The sequence below is a fragment of the Oncorhynchus gorbuscha genome, linkage group LG15 (genome assembly GCF_021184085.1).
Source record: "Oncorhynchus gorbuscha isolate QuinsamMale2020 ecotype Even-year linkage group LG15, OgorEven_v1.0, whole genome shotgun sequence".
In the NCBI taxonomy this organism is placed as follows: Eukaryota; Metazoa; Chordata; class Actinopteri; order Salmoniformes; family Salmonidae; genus Oncorhynchus; species Oncorhynchus gorbuscha.
Genome location: NC_060187.1, coordinates 9,341,654 through 9,365,501, shown reverse-complemented (window position 1 = coordinate 9,365,501; position 23,848 = coordinate 9,341,654). Strand labels below are relative to the sequence as shown.

General features: G+C 44.2%; 1 protein-coding gene across 1 annotated transcript in view; it reads right to left on the bottom strand.

Moving 5' to 3' along the window:
• Positions 1-1,819: 1,819 nt before the first annotated feature.
• The window catches only part of LOC123996589 (occludin-like), a 52,255-nt gene continuing 30,226 nt past the window's right edge, over positions 1,820-23,848 (bottom strand). Inside the window, exons 5-8 of the mRNA XM_046300069.1 lie at positions 14,080-14,292; positions 9,993-10,164; positions 5,716-5,757; positions 1,820-5,604 (exon numbers count right to left, since the gene is read on the bottom strand). Coding sequence (XP_046156025.1) covers positions 5,503-5,604; positions 5,716-5,757; positions 9,993-10,164; positions 14,080-14,292 — 529 coding nt within the window. The 3' untranslated portion in view covers positions 1,820-5,502. The remainder of the gene's footprint in view (positions 5,605-5,715; positions 5,758-9,992; positions 10,165-14,079; positions 14,293-23,848) is intronic.

Genomic DNA, 23,848 nt, shown 5'->3' with positions numbered 1-23,848 from the left:
CTACCAAATACTAATTGAGTGTATGTAATCTTCTGGCCCACTGTGAATGTGATGAAAGAAATTAAAGCTGAGATAAATCATTCTCTCTGCTTTTATTCTGACATTTTATATTCTTAAAATAAAGTGATGATCGTAACTGAGCTAAAACAGGGAATTATTACTAGGATTAAAAATGTCAGGAATTGTGAAAAACTGAGTTTAAATGTATTTGACTAAGGTGTATGTAAACTTCCAACCTCGGCTGTAGGAGAACAGGTTTTTGATGACATCGTCCCACGTGAATGATGCATTGCTGCCTTTACATTTACATTTAAGTCATTTAGCAGACGCTTTTATCCAGATTGGCCTTTGGGCCAATTAGTGTAATTTTGTAAATGACTGATCTCTATGGCTAGACACATCATTCATCCAAGTTCCCTCACAATCAGGCCAGTGGTGTCTGAAATATTGCTTGTGACTAACGTATGTACAGTTGATTTCTATAGCAACCCCCTTTGACAGGGTTTGCAACATGTGTGCCAAGTTTTGTTACAATACGAATATCGTTGACTGATTTATATGCATGTGCCAGACCACTCCTACGTGAATGTTTATTGGTCAATAGGTTGTTTTAAGTACACCTCTGAAAAATAGTGTTGTGGTACCTTTGTCCATTGTTGCCACATACCAACTTTCATGCAGATCAGTCATTCGGCACCAGAGGAGTAGCATTTGAACTGTTTTTCCCAACATTCAAAGTGGAAGAAAATTAATCACTGCAGACCTTGTAGGTATAGGTGCCTAAGGTCAAATTGTTGCTTTCAAAGAGAGGGAACTATGTACCAAATTTTATGATTTTAAATTAAACGGGATTAGAGATGTAACCTTTCAAATTGTGCTTTATCAATCGTTTGTTATAGCACCACCATCTGGCCAATTAGTATAATTTTGTAAATACGGGATCACTGTGTGGGGGAAGAAAAAAATTATACATGGTCCTGAGCACCAAATCATAAAATACTTTGTCCAATAGATCCTTTTCCAGTACGTACTGACATCACGCACAGATGCGTGCAGCTCTTGGTGGCAGTAAGAACGCCATTGCCGTCTGCGCCCATGAAACATAGACCATTCTTTTTTATTACTTCGAAATAAAATAACTTTTTGAGGTTATCATACACTTACAATGATGTTTTGATTCTTGCTTGAACAATCGCTAAGATTATATTTGGTTGTGATCTTTGCAAAATCACTATTTTGGATGCGACAGTTGTTAGCTAGAATGCTAACGCTCATTGACATAGGCTGTAGCGAAAGCTAGCTAAAGAGCCATTTTACTGGTTGAAGTTGAAGTGTTTAAAAAAAAGTATAATGCAGTTGATTTGCAATGACACAAATATTATATTAAGCAGGACATTCATAAGAGCCTTAAAATCCAATTATAATCCAAAAGTAGTGTGAAATGCACTCATAAACATGTAAATGGAGGCTTTATTTGCTGGTATCTACAAGAACTCCCTTTGTTCTGACACCAACTTGTGCGCATCGTCCTCGTGCAGCAATGTTTGCAACACAAAAAGGGGTCTATTAACAATATTTCAGACTACCACCAGAGGGCAGTAACAGTTTACCTTCTGATGTATGGGGCATGAGCATGGGACTGTTGCAAACTGTCAGACATGAGCGAGATTTGGGACTAACACTTAAAATGTTTGAAGATTCTAGATAAGGCTTTTAAAACATGAAAGCATGTTATATCTATGGAAATTCAGAAGATTACAAGCCTTAAAGTCCTTAAATGCTTGAAAACTGTCTTGATTAGACAAGAGCTGATATCAAATCAAAATCAAATTAAAGTTTATTGGTCACGTACACAGATTTGCAGATGTTCTCAGGTGCAGTGAAATGCTTTTGTTTCTAGCTTCAACAGCGCAGTAAAACCGAGCAATACAAATAAACAATACACACATGGAAACGGTCTGAGAAAATAAATAGAAGAATAATGTAAGAAATAACACATCAAAGTTGTCTAGAAACAGTGTGACCGTGTCTGACGAACCGTATTCCTTCTAAAGAGAGATGTTAAAGTTGTTGGCTCATGTCTGGTTCACTTTTGGATGTTGTTATAATTGTTATATTAATAATAACTATTTGAGCAGGACACATCGCCAGCAAAGTGGATACATTGTATCATTTCACCTGTGAGACTGGAGAAGTAACTCAGCAACTCTTTGAGGAAAGTGGATACATTGTATCATTTCACCTCATCTGTGAGACTGGAGAAGTAACTCAGCAACTCTTTGAGGAAAGTGGATACATTGTATCATTTCACCTCACCTGTGAGACTGGAGAAGTAACTCAGCAACTCTTTGAGGAAAGTGGATACATTGTATCATTTCACCTGTGAGACTGGAGAAGTAACTCAGCAACTCTTTGAGGAAAGTGGATACATTGTATCATTTCACCTCACCTGTGAGACTGGAGAAGTAACTCATCAACTCTTTGAGGAAAGTGGATACATTGTATCATTTCACCTCACCTGTGAGTCTGGAGAAGTAACTCAGCAATTCTTTGAGGAAAGTGGAAGTTGATAAAACCAACGCAACAGGGGCCTTTGTCTTCACTCTTCACCAGGGGTTTACAGGTGGAAAAACAAATCGGAAGACAAGACATGATGTGATTGGTAAATGAGTTGTGAAAATCTGATCGATAATTGAAACATATGTAAGTCTCTTTCAAAAGGAGGCAAGAAGAGGACAGAGAAGAGGTTGCAAGGAGTCGAACAAAATCTAATTGAGATTCTCCCCCGCTGTCCTCAAAGAGTTGCTGAATTTCCTCTTTACTGAAGAGTGAGGTAGCGACCGCTTAATTGCACCTCCCCTGTGAGAACCATGAGCATGTCTGATTAGACAGACTTTACCATCCAGAAAACCATTCAAAAGCTATGATATACTGTATTACCGGAGCTAAACTTAAATGTTTCCCCTGGTACTTGCAGGCTGCTAGATATTTGTTTAAAAATAAACATCCTAGTCCAGTCATGTTTAGCTGTCTAACAAGCTGGTAACTTGACCAGCAGTATGGTTTTAGATGGCATTAGGAGAAAGGAAAGGGATCCTGGATACTGTATTTGTTACATTACCGTTGTTAAAGAATTACAGAAGTTTATTTTTTTTCATGGCAATCAACACGTTTTAGAAATTATGCCTTTTTACAAGAGATTTTACAGTAACATGAAAGGAAATAAATTCATATAAAAATAAGACTCATAAATGAGGGGGGGAGACAAATCTGTTCTCCATAAAACTCATCAATTCAAACATAGAAAATACAAATGAATAACAAATAATCCAAATAGCTGTAAATAATTTTCTAACTGACATTGAGAAGCGTCACCTTGCAGAAGGTGTGTATTAGCAGAGCAGTGACAACAACACATAATAAATCAACATTATATCACAGGAAATCATTATATCACAGCAGAACAATCCAATCAAAACCGAGTTGAGCTTATTGATACATTTACCACATTGATGCATGCTTCCCACAGTGTTTAAAGAGCACATGATGAGACAAACATTGTTCATAAAATACTGCCCCTGTCATTGGTTAATTAATATGTGCATAGCATCAGTGCATTGTGAATGACCACTGAGAAAACACCCTGGACAACAGTTCCTTTGTCTCTTCAGTAAGTACACAATGACCAAAATGTCACTATATTGCCGCGTTCATGTACTAATCGGAACTAGGAAACTTAGAAATGTCCGACTTGCTAACGGTTTGAAGTTACAGACGTGCCGTGCCGCGTTCAACAGTTAGCGAGTGGGAAATGTCAGCGTTTCCTAGTTCTGACTGGCGCGTGAACGTGGCAGGAATTCAGACCGACGGCTCCTAACATGAAGAATGCATAGGACAAATACAAAAGCGTTTTGTTCCTCTTCATCCTGTGTTATTAGTAAATACTTCACCATTTAAATCCAGTTTAACTCCAAAATATATACAAAATATACAGTTAATCACAATGGACAACAGATTTAGAAGAAGTCTAGATGGTGATATTGGAAATTATCTGCAGACACAGTACAATAGTAATTTCACTGACAATGTTGCAAACATAGCCCGACTTTTCTCAAACACAACTTTGAGGTTGTCATGGCAATACACAACAGAGTGTCAGTTCCTAAATACAATCTGTAATGCCCGAGTACGTTCAGAGTGTGGTGTTGTCAGAGTGTCAGTTCCTAAATTCAATCTGTAATGCCCGAGTACGTTCAGAGTGTGGTGTTGTCAGAGTGTCAGTTCCTAAATTCAATCTGTAATGCCCGAGTACGTTCAGAGTGTGGTCTTGTCAGAGTGTCAGTTCCTAAATTCAATCTGTAATAGCCGAGTAAATTTAGAGTGCGGTGTTGTCAGTTCGTACATTCAGAGCGTTTCGCTCTCGTCTGAGCGTTCAGAGAAGCGCACTAGACGCTGTGGCCCGAGGACTACGGTTGTTCCGTGCGTTCTGACCTCCCAATGGCAGTCAAGCTCCCACACTAACGTTGCCTAGCTCTCTAGCTACTTCCAGACACAAACGCTAGAACACCTCCCTCTGACCACTTGACTCGCCCTGACAGAGCTGGTTATGCTGTTTTCATGTTACCCTGGTGCGTTGGTGACTGTAACTGTGCTGCTGGCAACAATTTAATTACGCTTTTCCCCTTCTTTTTTACCGACGTTAACTGACACCAGTCATGTTCATCTGTTGTCAGTTATTTGCGCTCTGGCACAAAGACTAGAGTGCTCTGAAATCCGGGTAGATAACCAGAATGAATTTACGAACGCAGCTCAGAGAGTGTTCACATACTGCAGGTCCTCCAACTGTCATAATATAAGGTGGAATTCAGTCCTTTTTAAGAGAAAACAGCGGGTATTTTAGCTTTCTTTTGTGGAGTGCCTGAAGCACACAGCACGGGTTTGTTCTAGTAGGATTGATGCATACTCAGCAATGTGACTCGACCTTTTCTACGATACTGCCTTATCTGTGGAGATAAAACAATGCAAACAGGAACCAGCAAAAGGCCCAATGCCTCTATCACAGACGACCTCAGGTGAAACGACATTGAAGTAACCTTTTATAACCACACCCATTCAGTCAAATAGACTGCCGTGTTTCAAGGCAAGCATGTACAACAATGTTACTTACTAGGCGCAGTTAGGAATATGGCAGTGCTAGTGGGCTGTGTGTTACGTGTGAAGTATTATGAATATAGTCTTTCAACCCCACAGTGTACGATAGTGTCTGTGAAGCAATCCACATAGAGAAGAGAACTGGTCTGAAATTAATCGAGGCAGAAGGAATCACATAACCGTGTGTGTGTGTGTGTGTGTGTGTGTGTGTGTGTGTGTGTAAATGCCAAGAAGGGAGCTTTGGTTTTCAACATTCTACATAATCTTAGTGTTTTGCATATTCTTAGTCCAGGAGTGTGGTGTTGTCATGACGACAGAGGGGGTGGATAGGGTTGGAGGGAGAGCTTGGCTTTAAGAAAGGCTCTTGTCGTAGGCCTTGACCACACGTTTGATATGGAACAGTTTGTGTCTCAACTTGCGACACTCCAGCTTCTTAGCCTGGTAGTCTGGTGTCTGGGGAGGAGCAGAGAGAAAACAGATAGTTTCATCGTCTATTCTCCATTATGGGGTGGTAAAAGTTCATTCTTTATAATGTAGAAAGATTTCATAGAAATGTCTGCTCACCCTCTTAAGGTCTTTCAGTCGATTATATTCCTCTGCCACAACCTAAAGTAAAGAATAAGGAGAATAAGAACTATTTCTCCCTGGTTCTATCTCAGTGGGGATCTCAGTGGAGGCTGGTGAAGGAGAGCTCATAGTATTGAGCTTGTCCTCCTATTTAAATTGACACCAGCCCTCCACCATCCGGACACACATATGCGCCCTGGCGACATGGGTTGTAGCCCCCACCTCCACCATTCACACATATGGCCCCTGGCGACATGGGTTGTAGCCCCCACCTCCACCATTCACACATATGGCCCCTGGCAACAGGGGTTGTAGCCCCCACCTCCACCATTTACACATATGGCCCCTGGCAACAGGGGTTGTAGCCCCCACCACCCTCTGTCTGTCTGTCTGACCCTACAGTCTGTCTGTGACCCTACAGTCTGACCCTACTGTGTCTCCACCCTCTCTCCATGACCCTACTGTGTCTCCACCCTCTCTCCATGACCCTACTGTGTCCCCACCCTCTCTCCATGACCCTACTGTGTCCCCACCCTCTCTCCTATGACCCTACTGTGTCTCCACCCTCTCTCTATGACCTACTGTGTCTCCACCCTCTATGACCCTACTGTGTCTCCACCCTCTGTCTCCACCCTCTGACCCTACTGTGTCTCTCCACCTACTGTGTCTCTCTATGACCCTACTGTGTCTCCACCCTCTCTCTATGACCCTACTGTGTCTCCACCCTCTCTCTATGACCCTACTGTGTCTCCACCCTCTCTCTATGACCTACTGTGTCTCCACCCTCTCTCTATGACCTACTGTGTCTCCACCCTCTCTCTATGACCCTACTGTGTCTCCACCCTCTCTCCATGACCCTACTGTGTCTCCACCATCTCTCTATGACCATGTGTCTCCACTGTCTATGACCATACTGTCTGTCTCCACCCTCTGTCCATGACCCTCTGTCCATGACCCTACTGTGTCTCCACCCTCTGTCCATGACCCTACTGTGTCTCCACCCTCTGTCCATGACCCTACTGTGTCTCCACCCTCTGTCCATGACCCTACTGTGTCTCCACCCTCTGTCCATGACCCTACTGTGTCTCCACCCTCTGTCCATGACCCTACTGTGTCTCCACCCTCTGTCCATGACCCTACTGTGTCTCCACCTCCACCCTCTGTCCATGACCCTACTGTGTCTCCACCCTCTGTCCATGACCCTACTGTGTCTCCACCCTCTGTCCATGACCCTACTGTGTCTCCACCCTCTGTCCATGACCCTACTGTGTCTCCACCCTCTGTCCATGACCCTACTGTGTCTCCACCCTCTGTCCATGACCCTACTGTGTCTCCACCCTCTGTCCATGACCCTACTGTGTCTCCACCCTCTGTCCATGACCCTACTGTGTCTCCACCCTCTGTCCATGACCCTACTGTGTCTCCACCTCTGTCCATGACCCTACTGTGTCTCCACCCTCTGTCCATGACCCTACTGTGTCCATCCACCCTCTGTCCATGACCCTACTGTGTCTCCACCCTCTGTCCATGACCCTACTGTGTCTCCACCCTCTGTCCATGACCCTACTGTGTCTCCACCCTCTGTCCATGACCCTACTGTGTCTCCACCCTCTGTCCATGACCCTACTGTGTCTCCACCCTCTGTCCATGACCCTACTGTGTCTCCACCCTCTGTCCATGACCCTACTGTGTCTCCACCCTCTGTCCATGACCCTACTGTGTCTCCACCCTCTGTCCATGACCCTACTGTGTCTCCACCCTCTGTCCATGACCCTACTGTGTCTCCACCCTCTGTCCATGACCCTACTGTCTGTCTCCACCCTCTCTATGACCCTACTGTGTCTCCACCCTCTCTCTATGACCATACTGTCTCCACCCTCTGTCCATGACCCTACTGTGTCTCCACCATCTCTCTATGACCCTACTGTGTCTCCACCATCTCTCCATGACCATACTGTCTGTCTCCACCATCTCTCCATGACCATACTGTCTGTCTCCACCATCTCTCCATGACCATACTGTCTGTCTCCACCATCTCTCCATGACCATACTGTCTGTCTCCACCATCTCTCTATGACCATACTGTCTGTCTCCACCATCTCTCTATGACCATACTGTCTGTCTCCACCCTCTGTCCATGACCCTACTGTGTCTCCACCCTCTGTCCATGACCCTACTGTGTCTCCACCCTCTGTCCATGACCCTACTGTGTCTCCACCCTCTGTCCATGACCCTACTGTGTCTCCACCCTCTGTCCATGACCCTACTGTGTCTCCACCCTCTGTCCATGACCCTACTGTGTCTCCACCCTCTGTCCATGACCTACTGTGTCTCCACCCTCTGTCCATGACCCTACTGTGTCTCCACCCTCTGTCCATGACCCTACTGTGTCTCCACCCTCTGTCCATGACCCTACTGTGTCTCCACCCTCTGTCCATGACCCTACTGTGTCTCCACCCTCTGTCCATGACCCTACTGTGTCTCCACCCTCTGTCCACGACCCTACTGTGTCTCCACCCTCTGTCCATGACCATACTGTCTGTCTCCACCATCTCTCTATGACCATACTGTCTGTCTCCACCATCTCTCCATGACCATACTGTCTGTCTCCACCATCTCTCTATGACCATACTGTCTGTCTCCACCATCTCTCTATGACCATACTGTCTGTCTCCACCATCTCTCTATGACCATACTGTCTGTCTCCACCATCTCTCCATGACCATACTGTCTGTCTCCACCATCTCTCTATGACCATACTGTCTGTCTCCACCATCTCTATGACCATACTGTGTCTCCACAATCTCTATGACCCTACTGTGTCTCCACCCTCTGTCCATGACCCTACTGTGTCTCCACTCTCTGTCCATGACCCTACTGTGTCTCCACCCTCTGTCCATGACCCTACTGTGTCTCCACCCTCTGTCCATGACCCTACTGTGTCTCCACCATCTCTCCATGACCATACTGTCTGTCTCCACCATCTCTCTATGACCATACTGTCTGTCTCCACCATCTCTCCATGACCATACTGTCTGTCTCCACCATCTCTCTATGACCATACTGTCTGTCTCCACAATCTCTATGACCATACTGTCTGTCTCCACCATCTCTCTATGACCATACTGTCTGTCTCCACAATCTCTATGACCCTACTGTGTCTCCACCCTCTGTCCATGACCCTACTGTGTCTCCACCCTCTGTCCATGACCCTACTGTGTCTCCACCCTCTGTCCATGACCCTACTGTGTCTCCACCCTCTGTCCATGACCCTACTGTGTCTCCACCCTCTGTCCATGACCCTACTGTGTCTCCACCCTCTGTCCATGACCCTACTGTGTCTCCACCCTCTGTCCATGACCCTACTGTGTCTCCACCCTCTGTCCATGACCCTACTGTGTCTCCACCATCTCTCCATGACCATACTGTCTGTCTCCACCATCTCTCTATGACCATACTGTCTGTCTCCACCATCTCTCTATGACCATACTGTCTGTCTCCACCATCTCTCTATGACCATACTGTCTGTCTCCACAATCTCTATGACCCTACTGTGTCTCCACCCTCTGTCCATGACCCTACTGTGTCTCCACCCTCTGTCCATGACCCTACTGTGTCTCCACCCTCTGTCCATGACCCTACTGTGTCTCCACCCTCTGTCCATGACCCTACTGTGTCTCCACCATCTCTCCATGACCATACTGTCTTTCTCCACCATCTGTCCATGACCCTACTGTGTCTCCACCATCTCTCCATGACCATACTGTCTGTCTCCACCATCTCTCTATGACCATACTGTCTGTCTCCACCATCTCTCTATGACCATACTGTCTGTCTCCACCCTCTGTCCATGACCCTACTGTGTCTCCACCCTCTGTCCATGACCCTACTGTGTCTCCACCCTCTGTCCATGACCCTACTGTGTCTCCACCATCTGTCCATGACCCTACTGTGTCTCCACCCTCTGTCCATGACCCTACTGTGTCTCCACCATCTCCCTATGACCCTACTGTCTGTCTCCACCCTCTGTCCATGACCCTACTGTGTCTCTACCATCTCTCTATGACCCTACTGTCTGTCTCCACCCTCTGTCCATGACCCTACTGTCTGTCTCCACCATCTCTCTATGACCCTACTGGCTGTCTCCACCATCTTTCTATGACCCTACTGGCTGTCTCTCTCTCTACAGTTCCTGCTGTACTCTCAAAAATAATAACATAACATTTAAAATTAAACTAAAAAAAGCCTCCACTGGTCTCCCTCTGGTTTCTCACCTGGTACTGGGCGGAGGTCTCGTCCAGTGTGTCCAGCTGCCTGCTGAGTTTGATCATCTGGTCACTGATGTCATCCATCTCAGCACACAGATGTTTGTACTCCCTCAGGTCGGCATCAAACTCCCTCTTGTACTCCTGACGCTGGCCGTCTGACGTTATCTCTGGGTAGACGCTGAAGGGAGAGAGAGAGAGAGAAATAGACAAAGTCAGAGAATATTGTTAGACATTGTTTACACATACGCTATACCTTTGAAGTCAGAAGTTTACATACATTTAAAACCAGTTTTTCACAATTCCTGACATTTACTTCCTGTCTAAGGTCAGTTAGGATCACCACTTTATTTTAAGAACGTGAAATGTCAGAATAATAGAAGAGAGAATGATTTATTTCAGCTTTTATTTCGTTCATCACATTCCCAGTGGGTCAGAAGTTTACATACACAATTAGTATTTGGTAGCAATGCCTTTCAATTGTTTAACTTGGGTCAAACGTTTCAGGTAGCCTTCTAACAAGCTTCCCACAATAAGTTGGGTGAATTTTGGCCCATTCCTCCTGACAGAGCTGGTGTAACTGAGTCAGTTTTGAAGGATTCCTTGCTCGCAAACTCCTTCAGTTCTGCACACACATCTTCTACGGGATTGAGGTCAGGGCTTTGTGATGGCCACTCCAATATCCTGACCTTGTTGTACTTAAGCCATTTTGACACAATTTTGAAAGTATGCTTGAGGTCATTGTCCATTTGGAAGACCGAAGCTTTAAATTCCTGACTGATGTCCTGAGATGTTGCTTCAATATATACAAATAATTGGATATAGATACTTTTGTACCTGTTTCCTCCAGCATCTTCACAGGGGCCTTTTCTGTTGTTCTGGGATTGATTTGTACTTTTTGCACCAAAGTACGTTCATCTCTAGGAGACAGAACGTGTCTCCTTCCTGAGCGGTATGAAGGCTGCGTGGTCCCATGGTATTTAGACTTGCGTACTATTGTTTGTACAGATGAATGTGGTACTTCAGGCATTTGGAAATTGCTCCAAAGGATGAACCAGACTTGTGGAGGTCTACAATTCTTTTTCTGAGGTCTTCGCTGAATTATTTTGATTTTCCCATGATGTCAAGCAAAGAGGCACTGGGTTTGAAGGTAGGCCTTGAAATACATCCACAAGTACACCCCAATTGACTAAAATGATGTCAATTAGCCTATCAGAAGCTTCTAAAGCCATGACATCATTTTCTGAAATTTTCCAAGCTGTTTAAAGGCACAGTAAACTTAGTGTATGTACACTTCTGACTCACTGGAATTGTGATACAGTGAATTGCAAGTGAAATAATCTGTCTGTAAACAATTGTTGGAAAAATCATTTGAGTCATGCACAAAGTAGATGTCCTTATCGACTTGCCAAAACTACAGTTTGTTAACAAGAAATTTGTGGAGTCGTTGAAAAACAAGTTTTAATGACTCCAACCCAAATGTATGTAAACTTCCGGCTTCAACTGTACATACACAACAGTATGTGGACACCCTTTCAACTTAGTGGATTTGGCTATTTCAGCCACACCCGTTGCTGACAGGTGTATAAAATCAAGCATGCAATCTCCATAGACAAACATTGGCAGTAGAAATGGACTTACTGAAGAGCTCAGTGACTTTTAAATGTGACACCGTCATAGGAATGCCACCTTTCCAACAAGTCAGTTCATCACATTTCTGCCCTCCTAGAGGTGCCCCAGTCAATTGTAAGTGCTGTTATTGTGCAATGGAAACATCTAGAACCAACAGCTCAGCCATATAGGCTAATAGAACGGGACCACAGGTTGCTGAAGCGTGTAAAAAAACATCTGTCCTTGGTTGCAACACTCATTACCTCTGGAAGCAACGTCAGAACAATAACTGTTTGTCGGGAGCTTCATGAAATGGGTTTCCATGGCTGAGCAGCTGCACACAAGCCTAAGATCACCATGTGCAATGCCGAGTGATGGCTGGAGTGGTGTAAAGCTCGACACCATTGGACTCTGGAACAGTGGAAACGTGCTCTCTGTAGTGATGAATCACTCTTCACCATCTGGCAGTCCGATGGACAAATCTGGGTTTGGTGGATGCCAGGAGAATGCTACCTGCCCCAAGTGCCAACTGTTAAGTTTGGTGGAGGAAGAATAACTGTCTGGGGCTGTTTTCATGGTTCGGCCTAGGCCCCTTAGTTCTAGTGAAGGGAAATGTTTACACTACAGCATACAATGACATTCTGGACAATTCTGTGCTTCCAACTTTGTGGCAACAATTTAGGGAAGGCCCTTTCCTGTTTCAGCATGACAATGCCCCGTGCACAAAGCGAGGTCCATACAGTGTGGAAGAACTTGACTGGCCTGCACAGAGCCCTTACCTCAACCCCATCAAACACTTTTGGGATGAATTGGAATACCGGCTTTAAGCCAGACCTAATTGCTCCAACATCAGTGCCGACCTCACTAATGCTCTTCTGGCTGAATGCAAGTAAGTCCCCTCAGCAATGTTCCAACATCTAGTGGAAAGCCTTCCCAGAAGAGTGGAGGCTGTTACAGCAGCAAAGGGGGGACCAACTCCATTAATGCCCATGATTTTGGAATGAGATGTTCGACGAGCAGATGTCCACATACTTTTGATCATGTAGTGTATTTGATCAATAGAACTCGAATGTACTATGATCAACAGTATTAGGGTCATATTCTGTCTTGCTGTACACTCAGCATATTTCAACGAGAAGCTCCGCTTTCATTTTGGCCACTTCTTGACCATTTACAGGGATTTAATGCACCTTGTAATACATTTACATTTACATTTAAGTCATTTAGCAGACGCTCTTATCCAGAGCGACTTACAGTAAAGCAAGCTAGGGCTTCATATCTTCTGTTTTACACCAGTCAAATAATGGTTTTCAGATCCCAATTCTCTCACCAGGGCCCTCTGTCTCAAGGAGAGGAAAGGCAGAGGGGAGGTGGATGCAGCTCTCTCACTAACGACCTACCCACAACTGACCCCCAACACCTTAAACCTTTGGCCCAATTCTCTCATTATTTCCAATTACAACCTCATGTGGAATGGCATGCCAGTAGAGATTAGTTACTGTACTGGACCAAACAAGAACAGCTCAGACTGCTATACTGTTAGAAAAAAAGAGTTCCAAAGAGGTTCTTCAGCTGTCCCCATAGGAGAACACTTTTTGGTTCCAGGTAGAACACTTTTTGGTTCCAGGTAGAACACTTTTTGGTTCCATGTAGATGGAACCAAAAAGGGTTCTACCTGGAACTGAAAGTGTTCTACCTGGAACCCAAAAGGGCTCTACCTGGAACTGAAAGTGTTTTACCTGGAACCAAAAAGGGTTCTACCTGGAACTGAAAGTGTTCTACCTGGAACCAAAAAGGGTTCTACCTGGAACTGAAAGTGTTCTACCTGGAACCCAAAAGGGTTCTACCTGGAACTGAAAGTGTTCTACCTGGAACCAAAAAGGGTTATTCAAGTTCTCGATCTCGAAGTTCTTCTTCAAAGCGTGTTCTGGGTGTGTGTAAAATCTCTGACTAATATGGCTCTATTGTTTGTGTGTGTTTGTGTGTGTGTAAAATCTCTGACTAATATGGCTCTAGTGTTTGTGTGTGTGTGCGTGTGTGTGTGTGTGTATGAGTGCTTGCCATGTGTGTCTAACGTCCCCCACTACCATTGCATTGTTGCAGGTGTGTGTGAGTGTGAACGTGTGTTTGTGTGTGTGTGTGAATATGCCCGCCTGCGCTCGCATGTGTGTGTGTGAGTGTGAATGTGCCTGCCAATTTGTGTGATATAATAATATATAATATATGCCATTTAGCAGACGCTTTTATCGAAAGTGAGTTAGTCATGCGTGTAATACATTTGTGCATGTGCATGTGTATGTGTATGTGTATGTGCATGTGCATGTGTATGTGTATGTGTATGTGCATGTGCATGTGTATGTGCGTGTGTATGTGCATGTGTATGTGCATGTGTATGTGCATGTGTATGTGTATGTGCATGTGCATGTGTATGTGCGTGTGCATGTGTATGTGTATGTGCATGTGTATGCCTCCCTGTGTGTCTCACCTCTCCCACTCCTCTGGGTCCAGTTCGTTGCCAGTCTCTCCTCCAGTGGTGTACTCTGTTTCGTACTGTGATTCATCCAGCTCAGGGTTGCGCCGGCGCCTCTTCCCCCTGTTGGCAGAGGGCTTCCTGACCCCACCTGCCTCCTCAGAGGGGCTGGAACTTGCCCCCTGGGAGGGCTGGTCCGAGGGAAGGATAGCCAGTTGCTCCGAATACCTAAGGCACAACAATAACATTCAATATAAACTCAACAATGAATGTAATACCTGAATACCTCTGCTCTAGGTACCAAAAACACTCTGAATACCTGAATACCTCTGCTCTAGGTACCAAAAACACTCTGAATATCTGAATAGCTCTGCTCTTCCCCTGTTGGCAGGTACCAAAAACACTGAATACCTGAATACTAGGTACCAAAAACACTCTGAATACCTGAATACCTCTGCTCTAGGTACCAAAAACACTCTGAATACCTGAATACCTCTGCTCTAGGTACCAAAAACACTCTGAATATCTGAATAGCTCTGCTCTAGGTACCAAAAACACTCTGAATACCTGAATACCTCTGCTCTAGGTACCAAAAACACCTGAATACCTGAATACCTCTGCTCTAGATACCAAAAACACTCTGAATACCTGAATAGCTCTGCTCTATCTACCAAAAACACTCTGAATAGCCCTGCTCTATCTACCAAAAACACTCTGTGAATACCTGAATACATCTGCTCTATGTACCTTCGTTTTGACTTTAGTTTCTATGACCTTAGTCATGGCCATAGTTTATTGTCACATACAACCAAGAACATCTCAGCCATGACCTTCCTATGGTTTCTGATCCACTTAAAGGGAAAAACGACAATGAAGTACGTGAATGTAACTGATCACAAATCACCGAAACCACTGGACAAATGGAAGAGACAGACTCCGGATTTCCTTAATAAAAGGAGGGGAAGAGCAAGTTCACTGTTGAGTTAGCAGGGATTTAAGTTTTCATCTCAAGGCACAGTGGAAGTGGCTATGATATTACAGCAGAGCACCATATAATATAAACTACCAGGTTATGTCAACAAGGTCGGGGAAGTCTTGAGGCTAGCATTCCTCTGTTTATGAAGCAGGACTTTTTAGGAGTTTCATCAACATTACATAAACTCAGCAAAAAAAGGAACGTCCTCTCTCTGTCAACTGCGTTTATTTTCAGCAAACTTAACATGTGTAAATATTTGTATGAACATAACAAGATTCAACAACTGAGACCTAAACTGAACAAGACATGTGACTAACAGAAATGGAATATTGTGTCCCTGAACAAAGGGGGAGGTCAAAATCAAAAGTAACAGTCAGTATCTGGTGTGGCCACCAGCTGTATTAAGTACTGCAGTGCATCTTCTCCTCAAGGCACCAGATTTGCCCGTTCTTGCTGTGAGATGTTACCCCACTCTTCCACCAAGGCACCTGCAAGTTCCCGGACATTTCTGGGGGGAATGGCCCTGGCCCTGGCCCTCACCCTCTGATCCAACAGGTCCCAGACGTGCTCAATGGGATTGAGATCCGGGCTCTTTGCTGGCCACGGCAGAACACTGACATTCCTGTCTTGCAGGAAATCACACAGCACGAGCAGAATGGCTGTTGGCATTGTCATGCTGGAGGGTTATGTCAGGTTGAGCCTGCAGGAAGGGAAACACATGAGGGAGGAGGATGTCTTCCTTGTAACGCACAGTGTTGAGATTGCCTGCAATGATAACAAGCTCAGTCCGATGATGCTGACACACCGCCCCAGACCATGACAAACCCTCCACCTCCAAACTGATCCCGCTCCAGAGTACAGGCCTCGGTGTAACGCTCATTCCATTTGACGATAAACGAGAATCCGACCATCCCAACTGGTGAGACAAAACCACGCCTCTCTCAGCCTTTTGCGGACAGTCTGAGCACTGATGGAGGGATTGTGCGTTCCTGATGTAACTCAGGCAGTTGTTGTTGCCATCCTGTACCTGTCCCGCAGGTGTGATGTTCGGATGTACCAATCCTGTGCAGGTGTTGTTACACGTGGTCTGCCACTGCGAGGACGATCAGTTGTTCATCCTGTCTCACTGTAGCGCTGTCTTAGGCGTCTCACAGTACGGACATTGCAATTGATTGCCCTGGCCACATCTGCAGTCCTCATGCCTCCTTGCAGCATGCCTAAGGCACATTCACACAGATGAGCAGGGACCCTGGGCATCTTTCTTTTGGTGTTTTTCAGAGTAAGTAGAAAGGCCTCTTTAGTGTCCTAAGTTTTCAAAACTGTGACCGTAATTGCCTACCGTCTGTAGGCTGTTAGTGTCTTAACGACCGTTCCACAGGTGCATGTTCATCAATTGTTTATGGTTCATTGAACAAGCATGGGAAACAATGTTTAAACCCTTTACAATGAAGATCTGAGAAGTTATTTGGATTTTTATGAATTATCTTTGAAAGACACGCTCCTGAAAAAGGGAGGTTTCTGTTTTTTTTTTGCTAAGTTCATAAAGCATCACTAAGGGTTGATATATGGTGAGAGCTACAATATTTCTTATTCAGTCTGATTTGTTTATAATAATTTATAAGCATGTATCCATTATTATTGTTCCAATAACTGTTCTAAATATGTATGAGCCTCAACTCTTAATGAGCAGTTTACAGATGTGTGTGTTGACTTTCCATGATACTTCCGAGGGCGGTCGATACAGTACCCTCCTGTCCCAGGCACTGGACCTCATGAAGTATGTTTTGTTTGACATATGGCCTGATAGAGGCATTGTTTACTGCACAGCACCAGGTCTTGTGCACCCATTTGCAAATAAGAACAAATAAGACCACTTGACCAGGCACGTGACCAAGTACTTGACCTGATATGTGTAACTCTGACAGAGAAGTGCGTCTGTCCGTAAACTTTCAACATGCGTCGTTCCTTCCGTCCTTCCTGAATGTTATCAATGATCTGACATCACCGGCGGATAGGTGAAAGCTACTTACTGGAAGCCTGTCTCACACCCATCCCTATTATGTCAGATCATTGATTACGAAGGGAGGAAGGAATGGTGCAGGTTATTGTAAACACATTCAAACAGACCTAATTTTACTTTAACAGTTACACATAGCCTACAAGCTGAAGTACTTTCTCTTATTTGTATAGAGTTGCGCAAGATGCAGTTCTATATTCTCTAAGAAAGTGTCACGTTCTGACCTTTATTCCTTTGTTTTGTCTTTATTTAGTATGGTCAGGGCGTGAGTTGGGGTGGGCAGTCTGTTAGTTTTTCTATATTTTTCAGTCTTTGTGTGTCTGCACCAGATAGAACTGTTTCGGTTGTCACTTTGTTGTTTTGTATTTTTGAAGTGTTCAGTTTCTTATTAAAAAGATTAACACTAACCACGCTGCACTTTGGTCCTATCCTCCTTCCACCGACGACAACCCTTACAGAAAGAATACAGAAAGATGGTTCCGACGGAGAAGCGCGACATCCTACGAGTTCCAAACAGACTTTAGTGACTTTTTCGTGTTAGTTCATACTATTATCACGTGACCACCAAGCACTTCTGGACATCAGATCGACAGTTACAAACCTCAATTTAACTTCAAATCCCACTTCAACTCCGACTCAGCTGTTCCTTTGTTCATACCGGACCTTTGTTTCATTGGCTATCAAAACGCTGCAGGCGTAGACGTGGCAGACGGGCCGGCATCCTGGCGAGACTGGAACAAAGAGAAAATCGACCGGCATTCCCCTCCGTTCTATTGGCAAATGTTCAGTCACCGGAGAATAAGATGGATGAGCTTCACTCGCGAGTATAATATCAGAGAGACTTGACAAGCAGCAATATTATATGTGTTGCAGAAACATTGCTGCATTACTATAAGCATTTCTACATGCATTCCGCTACACCTGCAATAACATGCTAAACAACCATAAGTGACAAATAAAATTAGATTTGATATGTACGTAGAATTCTCCATACAGCGGCACGATCGGACGAAGACGGCCCCCGGAAAGTCCAATGGGGGAGGGGTGTGTCTACCAACACGTCTACCTCACTTCTACCAACACGTCTACCTCACTTCTACCAACACGTCTACCTCACTTCTACCAACACGTCTACCTCACTTCTACCAACACATCTACCTCACTATTACCAACACGTCTACCTCACTTCTACCAACACGTCTACCTCACTTCTACCAACACGTCTACCTCACTTCTACCAACACGTCTACCTCACTTCTACCAACACGTCTACCTCACTTCTACCAACACGTCTACCTCACTTCTCCCAACACATCTACCTCACTTCTACCAACACATCTACCTCACTATTACCAACACGTCTACCAACACGTCTACCAACACGTCTACCTCACGTCTACCAACACGTCTACCTCACGTCTACCAACATGTCTACCTCACTTCTACCAACACGTCTACCAACACGTCTACCTCACTTCTACCAACACATCTACCTCATGTCTACCAACACGTCTACCTGACGTCTACCTGACGTCTACCAACACGTCTACCAACACGTCTCCCTCACTTCTATCAACACGTCTACCAACAGGTCTACCTCACGTCTACCTCACTCTGCCAACACGTCTACCTCACGTCTACCTCACTTCAACCAACACGTCTACCAACACGTCTCCCTCACTTCTACCAACACGTCTACCAACACGTCTATCAACACGTCTACCAACACGTCTACCTCACGTCTATCAACACGTCTATCAACACGTCTACCAACACGTATACCTCACGTCTACCTCACTTCGACCTCACTTCGACCAACCAGAGGTGCTAAAACTCTAGACCACTTGTATGCATAAAAGGTCCTCCCTTGTCCTTCTTTATGCAAAACTGACCATGACTCTATTCTCCTGCTTCCTGTTTACAAACAAAAGCTCCAACAGAAAGTACCAGTGATGCGCTAAATACGGAAGTGGTCTAATGAAGCGGACGTGAGGCTACAAGACTGTTTTGCTACTAAAGACTGGGATATGTTCCAGGTCTTCTACATCAAGACTCCAGCCACCCACGCCATAGACTGTTTACTCTGCTACCGTCCGGCAAACGGCACCGGAGCATCGGCTCTCGGACGAGCAGGCTCAGCGAGCTTCTACCCCCAAGCCATAAGACTGCTAGATAGCCATAAGACTGCTAAAAAGTTAATTAAACGGTTAGCCGGATTATCTGCATTGACCCTATCTTGCACTGACTTTTTGCACACTCGCAAGACTATACATTGAGTGTACAAAACATTAGGATACGCCTTCCTACTATTGAGTTGCACCACCTTTTGCCCTCAGAACAGCCTCAATTTGTCTCAACAAAGTGTCGAAAGCCTTCTACAGGGATGCTGGCCCATATTGACTTCCCACAGTTCTGTCAAGTTGAATGGATGTCCTTTGAGTGGTGGGCCATTGTGCAGACCTCACTACCCTCTGGAGAGCCTTACAGTTGTGGGCAGAGCAGTTGCCGTACCACGCGGTGATACAGCCCGACAGGATGCTCTCGATTGTGTATCTTGTAAAGGTTTGTGAGTGTTTTCGGTGACAAGCCAAATTTCTTCAGCCTCCTGAGGTTGAAGAGGCGCTGTTGCACTTTCTTCACCACGCTGTCTGTGTGGGTGGACCATTTCAGTTTGTCCGTGATGTGTACGCCGAGGAACTTAAAACTTTCCACCTTCTCCACTACTATCCTGTCGATGTGGATAGGTGGTGCTCCCTCTGCTGTTTACGATCATCTCCTTTCTTTTGTTGACGTTGAGTGTGAGGTTATTTTCCTGACACCAGACTCTGAGGGCCCTCATCTCCTCCCTGTAGGCCGTCTCGTCATTGTTGGTAATCAAGCCTACCACTGTAGTGTCGTCTGCAAACTTGATGATTGAGTTGGAGGCGTGCATGGCCACGCAGTCATGGGTGAACAGGGAGTACAGGAGAGGGCTGAGAACGCACCCTTGAGGGGCCCCAGTGTTGAGGATCTGCGGAGTGGAGATGTTTCCTACCTTCACTACCTGGGGGCGGCCCGTCAGAAAGTCCAGGACCCAGTTGCACAGGGCGGGGCTGAGACCCAGAGTCTCGAGCTTAATGACGAATTTGGAGGGTACTATGGTGTTAAGTGCTGAGCTGTAATTGTTGAACAGCATTCTTACATAGGTATTCCTCTTGTCCAGATGGGTTAGGGCAGTGTGATTGCGATTGTGTTGTCTGTGGACCTATTGTGGCGGTAAGCAAATTGGAGTGGGTCTAGCGTGTAAGGCACTGCATCTCAGTGCTAGAGGCGTCCCTACAGACCCTGGTTCAATCCTGGGCTGTATCACAACCGGCTGTGATCGGGAGTCCCATAGGGCGGCGCACAATTGGCCCAGCGTCGTCCGGGTTAGGGGAGGGTTTAACCGGGGTAGGCCATCATTGTAAAATATGAATGTGTTATTAACTGACTTTCCTAGTTAAATAAAGGTCAAATTAAAAATAAATAATAATAATAATCTTGATACACACAGGAAACTGTTGGGTGTGAAAAACCCAGCAGCGTTGCAGTTCCTGACTTAGTCAAACCGGTGTGCCTGGCACCTACTACTATATCCCATTCAAAGGAACTTAAATCTTTTGTCTTGCCCAACATTTAGCTCTGCCAGATCAGAGGTAGTAAGGAGGACCAGGGAAGTTCTCTGCTTAGTGTGTCCGCTAGATCAGAGGCAATAGAGATGACCATGGATGTTCTCTTGATAAGTGCGTGAATTTGACCATTTTCCTGTCCTGCTAACCAATCAAAAAATGTAATGACTTGCCTAAGTTTGCCTCGTTTTGGGTGTCAGGGAAAATGTATGGAGTAAAAAGTACATTCTTTTCCTTAGGAATGTAGTGAAGTAAAAGTTGTCAAAAATATAAATAGTGAAGTAAAGTACAGATACCCCTAAACACTATTTAAGTTGACGTATCTTTACTTAAGTACTTTACTCCACTGATTGTAGGCAGGCCTACATAACTTTAGCCATGCAGCTCCCGTTTTGGACGTGCCTAAAACCCCCTCCATGATGTAGTCTACATGTGTCCATGCTCATCATGAAACAAGAGATGAGAAGCCTCAGTGAATAGCGCTGAACCTCGTATTTAGAGGTTATTTTCCTGTAACAATTGTTTGTTTTCCGTTTCATATTTGTTAAACCCAAGCCCTCCGTAGGCTGCCCTTACTTTCCCTAGTTCTACTACAACAGGCTGGTTCAACAGCAATGCATCCTGTTTCTTCTTTATCCTGGCAATTTTATGATAACATTACATTTGACATGTATTTACTGAAAAAAAGCTTGCTTTTCATTTCATTTCATTTTATTAAAAACAAAATTATTAGAATGATTCACTGTCCTGGTTTTATGGTGAGGACATCTGTGGCCCCCTATATCAGTGTGAATGTTATGTACACTACATACTGTATTTACAGCAGGCCTAGCCCCTATATCAGTGTGAATGTTATGTACACTACATACTGTATTTTAACATTGAAGACATGCAATTACTTAGAACAATGTGACCGCAAACAGGTTCAAGTTAACATATTTAGAATAGATGGGACAAATCTGGATTTTGTTATTCTCTTTCTGTAACAGTTAAACAAACTATAATGGACTAACAATGGAATTGGAGTTGATTCCAAGGCAGTCCATAAAAGACCGTAAATAAACGACTTGAAGCAACCACATATTCAGCCATGGAGCACGTTCTGATTGGCCAGTGAAGGGCCACGCCTTGACACACCCACAGCTTGTTAATTCATCAAAAACCCGGCCCTTTCGCGCCAAAGCCAGCAACTGCGCCGATAATTGTGCTTGTGAAAACAGAACAAATATTTCTGACATACCCCCGAAACCATAGCGCTACCGCCTAGCGCTTAGATTCACCATGACGTTATTAGGTTTGTTGAAATAGAGCCCCGTGTCTCAATTGCCAAGACGGCTTAAAAATCCCTCTTTAACAGTTATCCTGTCCTTCATCTACACTGACTGAAGTGGATTGGTGACATCAATAAGGGATCATAGCGTTCACCTGGATTCACCTGGTCAGTCGATATCATGGAAAGAGCAGGTGTTCCTAATGTTCTGGACGTGTTTTGCCTTTAGAGAGTATTCACACCCCTTGACTTTACAGGCTGAATTCAGATGTGTTGTTGTCACTGACCTACACACAATAGCCCATAATGTCAAAGTGGACAAAATAATTATACATTTTTACAAATTAATTAATTCATGAAAAGCTGAAATGTCTTGAGTCAATACGTATTCAACATCTTTGTTATAGCAAGACTAAATAAGTTCAGGTCTAAAAATGTACTTAAACTAGTCACATAATAAGTTCCATGGATTCACTCTGTGTGTAATAATAGTGTTTAACATGATTTTTGAATGACTACCTCATCCCTGTACCTCACACATACAATTATCTGTAAGGTCTGTCAGTTCAGCAGTGAATTTCAATCACAGATTCAACCACAAAGACCAGGGAGGTTTTCCAATGCCTCACAAACGACACCTATTAGTAGTGGTCCTGTGTAGCTCAGTTGGTAGAGCATGGCGCTTTTAACGCCAGGGTAGTGGGTTCGATCCCCGGGACCACCCATACGTAGAATGTATGCACACATGACTGCAAGTCGCTTTGGATAAAAGCGTCTGCTAAATGGCATATATATTATTATTATTATATTAGATGGGTTCTAAAATATTTTAAAAAGCAGATATTGAATATACCTTTGAGTATGGTGAAGTTATTAATTACACTTTGGATGGTGTATCAATACACCCAGTCACTACACAGATACAGGCGTCCTTCCTAACTCAGTTGGTGGAGAGGAAGGAAACCACTCAGGGATTTCACCACGAGGCCAAGGATGACTTTAAAACAGTTACAGGGGGTAATGGCTGTGATAGGAGAAAACTGAGGATGGATCAACAACATTGTAGTTACTCCACAACACTAACCTAATTGACAGAGTATGAAAAAAAGCAAGCCTGTACAGAATTAAAAAAATATTCCAAAACATGTTTCCTGTTTGCAACAAGGCACTAAAATAATACTGCTAAAAATGTGGCAAAGAAATGCACTTTATGTCCTAAATACAAAGTGTTACTGTATGTTTGGGGAAAAACCCATTCTCCACATTTTCAAACATAGTGGTGTCTGCATCATGTTATGGGTATGCTTTTAATCAACAAGGACCGTGGAGTTTTTCAGGATTAAAAAGAATCGGAATGGAGCTAAGCACAGACAAAACCCTAGAGGAAAACCTTCCTCAGTCTGCTTTCCACCAGACACTGGAAGATGAATTTACCTTTCAGAAAAATAACCTAAAACACAAGGCCAAATCTACACAGGAGTTACTTTCCAAGAAGACAGTGAATGTTCCTGAGTGGCAGAGTTACAGTTTTGACTTAAATCTACTAGAAAATATATGGCAAGACCTGAAAATGGTTGACTGGCAATGATCACCAACCAATTTGACTGGAAGAATTTTAAAAAGAATAATGGGCAAATGTTGCACAAATCAGGTGTGGAGAGCTCTTAGAGAATTACCCATAAACCCTCACAGCTATAATCTCTGTGAAAGGTGGGACAACTTATGTAAATTAGATATTTATGTATTTCATTTTCAATACATTTTCTAAAATGTCTAAAAACATGTTTTTTTCACTTTGTCATTATGGGGTATTGTGTGTAGATGCATAAAAATCTATTTTTAATTCAGGCTGTAAAACAACAAAATGTGGAATA